The following is a 7,500-nucleotide window of genomic DNA, read 5'->3' as shown; positions in this document are numbered from 1 at the left end:
CAGAGTCGCCGCCTCGAGTAAGATTCTTATGTGATATCTACAGGCCATATAGATCTATATCTGGTCCCGTTTCACTTTGATTACCCTGTCAAACAAGTCAGCCTTCGCCCCTGTGTTTGATAGAAAAGAAGGAGCAAACCACACCAGAGCACCCGCCCCACTCGAATATATGACTTCTGTTGCACTCATTTTCATTCCCTCCTGATTTGGAGAGAAAGATAAGGAGGCAGAGGCCAGTACTGCTGTGGAGAGGATGATGGTTTTTGGAGTGCAGGAAGGAAGGGGATAAACAGGCGCCCTTGCAGGAAAGAACAATTAAGAACGTTCAACCAGATCTTGATCGTTTGTTAGTGTTTGAAGCGCTTGATCACTTAATCACTCTGTATGCTTCCCGGGAAGCTGAGAATGTTTCTGGGTGTTCTGTGGTCTGCTGGGGTAATAATATAGTGTAAAGCACTTAGAGCTTGCTGCTGAGAAGGGGTAAGCATGGGCGCTATTCAAATGCTATATATTTTATAATTATTATTATAATTATTATTATTATTATTATTATTATTATTATTATTATTATTATTATTATTATTATTATTATTATTGTGTGCACCGGCACAATCAGTAGAAAGACCCTCAGCAACATTTTGGAGAGAGTTACAGAGCATCAAATCAAGGGATGTGTCCTGAATGCAAGAGAGTGCATCAGTGTGGTGGCGCTCATATGACATTACGCAGTTGCGAGCGCTGTAAACCCTTACTAAAACTAAAACCTTACTAAAACCTTACTAAAACTTTTCTAAAACCTTACTAAAACCTTACTAAAACCTTACTAAAACCTTACTAAAACCTTACTAAAACTTTACTAAACCTCCTCAGAGTGCATCAGTGTGGTCGCGCTCATATGACATTACGCAGTTACAAGCACTGTAAACCCTTACCAAAACCTTACTAAAACCTTACTAAAACTTTACTAAAACCTTAATAAACCTCCTCAGAGTGCATCAGTGTGGTGGAGTCCCAGCTGAGGTGTTCCGAGGGGACACAGCTGGTGCGGAGGTCTGGAGTAGGCTACTTCTGCAGCTCCCTGTACAGACAGCCACGCCGCGACCCGACCACCGTTGTCTGCCACCCGGGGGAGATTCTGTTGGTGGACGGAGACTCGGCAGTCTGCCGGAGTTTGACGGACAGAGCTGACCTGTGTGGGCCTGGGTTCAAGCCCCGTTCCAGACGTGATGGGAGCATTGTGTGTGCGGCCAGTAGTAAACCTTTGCTGGAGTGCCCTGAAGGTAATAGTAGGCTGTTGTTTTTTGTTTGTTTGTTGTTGTTGTTGTTGTTGTTGTTTTGTTTTTTTTGTTTGTTTGTTGTTGTTTTTTTTTTGGGGGGGGGGTTATTTCTGTGAAATGTAGGCTACTTTTTTCAGATTAAGATGTTCTTTTTCTCTGAGTACGGAATGTGTCAAAATGCCTCCAAAATTTTTAAAAATCTACTAGACTCCAAACTAAAGCATCAGTTTAATTTTTATCTAGAATAAAATGCATATTTTTGTTTTCTGAATAAGAATACATTTTCTTTGAATTAAGTGTTTCATTATTATTATGAGTTTACTATTATACTATATATAATGGAATGTGCTACTTTTCTTCCACACTGAAGCATATCTTTCTTTCCTGTATGAAAGCGATACGATTTTTGCCACAATAAAACACAGATTTTTTAATTTAAGTATGAAATAATTATTTCAACCTTCTCCCAAAATAAAGCATTTCGTCTGCAAGCTGTTAAAACACAGAGAGCGGAATTTGATAGGAAAGAGAAAAAATAATCTGTTTCATTCTTTAGACAATTAATTGTACAGACCTACACTGGATTTTTTAAAAATTTTGTTTTTCTCTTTTTGACACTTAGAATTTGAATTTCAGCAACATATTTGTTTCACGACATGGTGGAATTTTGCACTTGTCAATTTTTTGGCATATTGAGTTAATCATGGTACCATCTTAAAGCTTGTTCCTTTGTCTTGCTTTCAATTAAAAAAAAAAATTACCCAATATATCTTCAATAGAAGTGGATATACTTTTTTAAAAATTGAAATTTTAGGCTTTTTATTACGTTTAAACAGCTGGACCATGATATAGCTGTAGAGTTTTTAAAAGAATGAAACGTATCGATGTTCTTCCAGGGTTCTATCTTTCCGTCTCTGGTGGCCGATCTGAATGTGTTCCGTCGCAGCCTCACCTTGACCTCTGCAGTGATGAGGAGTTTGTGAAGCTGTTCGGTAATCAGGTCAACTGCTCTGCTGGAAACTTGTCCGCCATTCTCGTCCCATGTGAGGAAGGATACGAAGTGGAAGACGTTGTAGACGATGGAGAAGAAGGTAAAGAGATAGGTTGGGTTTTAGAGAATTTAAAAAGCTGGAGGATATTGACTACAATTCAAAGGATTTGCGGAAAGTTGTGGAGGTGGTTGGCTTCTCCCTCTCCTTGCGAAGAAGGGTATTAATGGAAGATGATGGAGAGTGTCATGAAGAAGGTAACGAGACTGGTGGGGTTGAGGGGAACTGAAAAGGCTAGACATAATAATAAATAATAATAAATAATAATAAATAGTATTTGTTTGGCGCTATGGGCTTTACAGTCTCTATTGATGCAGTTGAGATTTGAAAAAAATAAATAAATAGAGATAATAATAGGTAGCATTTGTATTTGTACAGTGCAAATCCCCACTCAACTGCAAGCTCTATGTGCTTACAATATATATCTATACTATTACCCCAGCAGCAGACCTGAGAGCATTCTGAAAGAACCTCAACTTCCTGGGAAGAATACAGTGCAAGCAGCCTTCTATAGGCGCTAAAACAATAACATACTGACAAGATCGTTCGCTTTCTATGGCCGGGCACCTATACCCACCTGGACGAAGTGAGAAAAATTCGTGTAAAGTGCCTTTCCCAAGGACTCAATGTCGGGCCCGCTGCTCGAACCCCCGAACTCGCAACCTCACGATTACGAGTCAGGTAGCTTAACACCACTAGGCCATCGACGCCAATAAAACAAATAAACAAAAAAATCCTTTCTTATTTCTTATAAACAAAATACATTGGAAGGGGATGGGGTGCAACGTTTGTCATCTTTAGCTCTCCTTCCACCAATTGGTTTACTCTACTGACAGTAATGCTGATTGTTATTATTATCATTGTTGTTGTTGCTGTTCTCCTCTCCACTCACAGGGCCATTATGTAAGCTTACAGACTATGTGGAAGTCGTCTGCGAAGAGGAAAACAGTGACCAACATCACATCCCTTCCTGTAGAACGCAGTCTGTCAAGTCATGTGACCAAGATACGACGTCCGGTTCAAGACCTGGTTGTAAAGAATTATTAGAGGTTTGCTTCTTTTTCCTCTAAATATGTGTTAAATTTTTTTCTTTTTTTTTTTCATTTAATGAAAATATGGCTGTCTGATCAAAGGAATATTTGAAGCATAATGGCATTTGAGATTCTTGTTCATGACAATTTAACTTTTTTTAAAATCAGGTTTTTATTTGAACCGGAGAACAAGGCGTTGTACCGTACTGTGTCTTAGGCCCTAACTTTATTATTACTAGCAATCTCTCTCCTTTCTTCTCTCTTTCTGTTGATAATTTTGCATCTCTCCCTGTTCTCCTCGTTTCCCTTTCCATTCTGTAGGCTCCGCATCTGGTACAAGTTAACAATGATAATGGTAACTTATATAGCACCTTGCTTAGAATCTCTAACTCTAAGCACTATACAAGTTCTCTCAGTGGGTGGTTGGTGAGTGCTCTGGTGTGGTTTGCTCCTTCTTTCCTGTCAAACATCTATGGTCATTTTCTTTCCTCCTTCCTTTATTTGTATTTCACATTTGGTAACAGCTCGAATATTGCGAGCACTGCAAAACTCTTATTAAACTGAAAAGCTAAAAATGTTGGGCATTTATTTGACCTATTTTTTTTGCTAGTACTGTAAAACTCTTACTAAAAACTAAAATTCTCTCAAACTTTACTTCCTCCACCACAGTGGATGGCTGGGGGGTGCTTTGGTATGGTTTGTTCCTTCTTTCCTAACATCTATTCTGCTGAAAGCTGACAAAACGACTTTTTTCATTTTGGCACCTAAAATTTTTATTTGCTAAATTGAAAGCCTGATCAGTTTCCCTACTTGTGTGAAAAAAATCAGAGTGAGTCTATCACAAGTTTTTGAATAAACTAGAATTCGAATTTCGGAAGCACTCTATTTTTCAATGGTTACGCAGCGGCAGCGCTGCTGATAAAAAACTTTTTTTCTCGAAACTGCTGTGAATTTTTTTTTAAAGACGTTTTGTCAGCTCACGGCAGTGTTGTACTTTTCTCTTTTTCTTCTTCTTTTATGTATTTTACTCTTGTATCAACCTTAATATTCTTCACTGAAAAAGCCTATTTGTGTTGCAAGTACCATAAAACTCTTACTGAAACTAAACTCCTCCACCAGATGGCGCTGTCAGGCTGCCAGCCTCAGTGCGCCAGTGGAGGACGGTGTGTGGACGGCAAGTGTGTGTGTCCGCCCGGTGTCACAGGGGGAGCTTGTGAAGAAGGTAATGTACAAGTACAGTAACGTATGCTAGGATAACAAATACACGAACAATGGCATCACTTAGAAGTGGCCCCCATGTGATTTTTCAGCATACTTTTATTAGATGCTTGGGATTAAGATGAAGAATTGTTTCCAAATTGAGATGTGATGCTCCGCTCATTTTCAGGTGTTTTTTTTGCCAAAATCATTTGGCATCCCTGTGTGTTCACCTCTCGTCTCCTGGTCCATGGATCCAAACCTACAAGTGATGGAAAATAGTTACAGTCCGTGTCGGCTTTAAGCACGCCGGCATAAAGCACGTTTCAGATTCAAGCACGCTAAACGGCCCTTACCGAATTTTTGCTATATATAAATTACACGCCTTAAAGCACGGTAACTTCGGCTTCAGGCACGCTCCATACAAAACAGTCAGTACTTTCATGATGACCTATCAAAGTTCGAACACAGTCTACACCGCAGCAGTGGAGTGTGTTAAGAGAAACACAGAATGCAAGTGATGGAGACACACACACACACACGCGCGCGCGCGCGCGGAGAGGAAGGCAGAGAGACGCACACAGTGTGTAGGCCTAGTGTGCTGTATCGTGACTGGCCGTCTAAATTAAGTTTTCATTTCCCATTCGACCACAAAACAAAAGCAAACAAAAAAACAAAAACTACCATGGCGGGTAAAAATAACTGTGCACTGTTTTGCTGGACCGCTACAGGCGTACTTACAAACAAAGGGAAATAGCACGGGAAATTTTCTACATGAAAATCTCTGGATTATGTCTACTTCGGCGTTAAGCACGCTAAAGTTTTCTCCCGATGACCGTGCTTAAAGCCGGCATGGACTGTACTTCTCTAGGATTTTTTCTTTTGCCCTCTTTTGTCCTTCTTTCCCCTTCACTCACCTGCTTTCATCTCCACTGTCTCCCCCCTCCCCCCCTCCCCACACCCGAGACCTATGTGCGATTCCCGTTTCTACTGTTCTGCTGTCTTTCAGCTGCATCCTTGATCTGAATGTAGGTAAGATTGAAGACCTAACCTTCTTGGAAAAGGATGAAAAATCTCAGAGGTCCCGAGTACAAGTTGCGCACGTCAAGGTCCCTTGGTGGTCCTATAATCTATAAATAGAGTAGGCTTCAGCTGCTATATGGGCAAAGTTCAAAATTAATTCCTGGCAAGTACAGGGTGATCCCCAAAAAACCAGTACAACTTTTAAAAAAATTATTTTCCTCCACACTGAAGTTTTGAATTTCAAATTTGTACACAGCACTTGGAAGTCAATGGGACTTTGTCTGATATTCATTAAAAATAAATCCACAGAATAGTTTTGCTCTACACAGCGCGTAACAGCTATGTCCCCATTTTTGTAGCATGACGCACAAGTTCGCATTGGGCATACCACTGAAAATCCCATCGATTGCGCCATATAGCAAGTACTACAGTAGTCTAACAGGCCAACAAAAGTTTGCAGATAGTTTTTCTCAAGTTTCCTTTGCCTGCTGAGATCATGGTTTAGATCAGTAAAGAGCAGAGAGATTTTTGTATTGAACAGTTCCGCACCGCCAACTCATTTTGTAAGTTTCACACAAGGTACGGAAATACTGTTAAAGTCCCCTTAAGGCGTTCTTTGATGTCAAGGGTGGAAATGGTCCATCACTTAGGGTCGGTAAGGAATCAGAACTAAAAATTCCCAGACAAAACAACCACTTCAGGTCAAACACACATCATTCGAACCCATTTAAACAAGGGTGCAGAATTCAGTAGATGAGCCCCATGAAATGTCTGTCCTTAGACAATGTCTGCAACAATGACTTTTCTATCTCTCAACGGTCTGCATTCTAAGGCTGATTTTCATCTCCGACTGTACTGTTCGCGTAGCTCTCAGAGTATAGCAATGCATTCATGATTCCTCAATCGTCTTGAAAGCTCTAAGTTTGGTGAAGGCTCAATATATTCATGTGCACTTGAACAGAAATGTTGTTCGGTATTCATTGTGCCATAAAAGGTGTTATTGAGTTATTCACCAGCTATTGTGTTTCCAATCTACGAGTATTCTTAATCTCTTTGTAAAATGTTTGTGAGTATGTGAACACACATGCATGAAGTTGAATATCATCATGCTCTTGCCCTTTTATATTATGTAAGCAACACTTATATTATAGTCATCAATGTATTCATGTACACTTGAACAGAAATAGTGTTCATTTGGTCGCTTCTAAGGACAAGCAGGCTAACCCAGATTTTGGCGGTTTCCCGAAATCTTGACCTACACCAAAAGTGGGCATTGCCCTACCTTTTGGAGAAGTTTGGCTTCGTTGGTGTGGTTTTATAGAGAAAACTCTCCTTGTCTTAGAAACTGAACAAGGGGCAAAAACTTTACATTCGATTTTCTCAAAACATCATTTTTCGTGATAGCCCCCTTGTGCTTAAAAGCGACCATTTATTCTCCCACAAAAGTTATTACACTCCAGCTATTGTTATTCCAATCTATTGTTTATTTATTTGCAGAATATATGTTATAACACAATGAGTATGTAAACGCTTATGCGTGAAGTTGAATATCATGCTCTTTCCCTTATATATAAATGAGCAAAAATTAGAACGGTATGTTTGTTTATCTACCAGACATTAACGAATGCCAAGAACTCCCGGAGAACTTTTGTGAAAATGATTGCGTCAACACGTTTGGAAGCTTTGAGTGTACATGTCCTTTTGGCTCAACTCTGAACAATGATAGGAGAACTTGCAAAGGTAAAAGAGGCACAACTCTTCCTTATGGTTGTGCTTTTGTTATTTAATTTATCGGCTTATTTTGATTGCTAACCTTCATTTAAATACCCTCTTTCTACATTATACACACACACACACACACACACACACACACACACACACACACACACACACACACACACACACACACACACACACACACAT

General features: G+C 39.8%; 1 protein-coding gene across 1 annotated transcript in view; it reads left to right on the top strand.

Annotated features, from left to right (window-relative positions):
- LOC101847898 overlaps positions 1-7,500 on the top strand; it is a gene marked incomplete at its 5' end in the record, with an annotated part of 31,077 nt that overhangs the window by 14,248 nt on the left and 9,329 nt on the right. Inside the window, 5 exon segments of the mRNA XM_005106788.3 lie at positions 990-1,280; positions 2,174-2,368; positions 3,221-3,375; positions 4,477-4,579; positions 7,192-7,317. Of these exon segments, the coding sequence (XP_005106845.3) occupies positions 990-1,280; positions 2,174-2,368; positions 3,221-3,375; positions 4,477-4,579; positions 7,192-7,317 (870 nt within the window).

This window comes from Aplysia californica, unplaced genomic scaffold, assembly GCF_000002075.1.
Source record: "Aplysia californica isolate F4 #8 unplaced genomic scaffold, AplCal3.0 scaffold00556, whole genome shotgun sequence".
Taxonomy (NCBI): domain Eukaryota; kingdom Metazoa; phylum Mollusca; class Gastropoda; order Aplysiida; family Aplysiidae; genus Aplysia; species Aplysia californica.
This window is presented reverse-complemented; position numbering and strand designations above follow the sequence as displayed.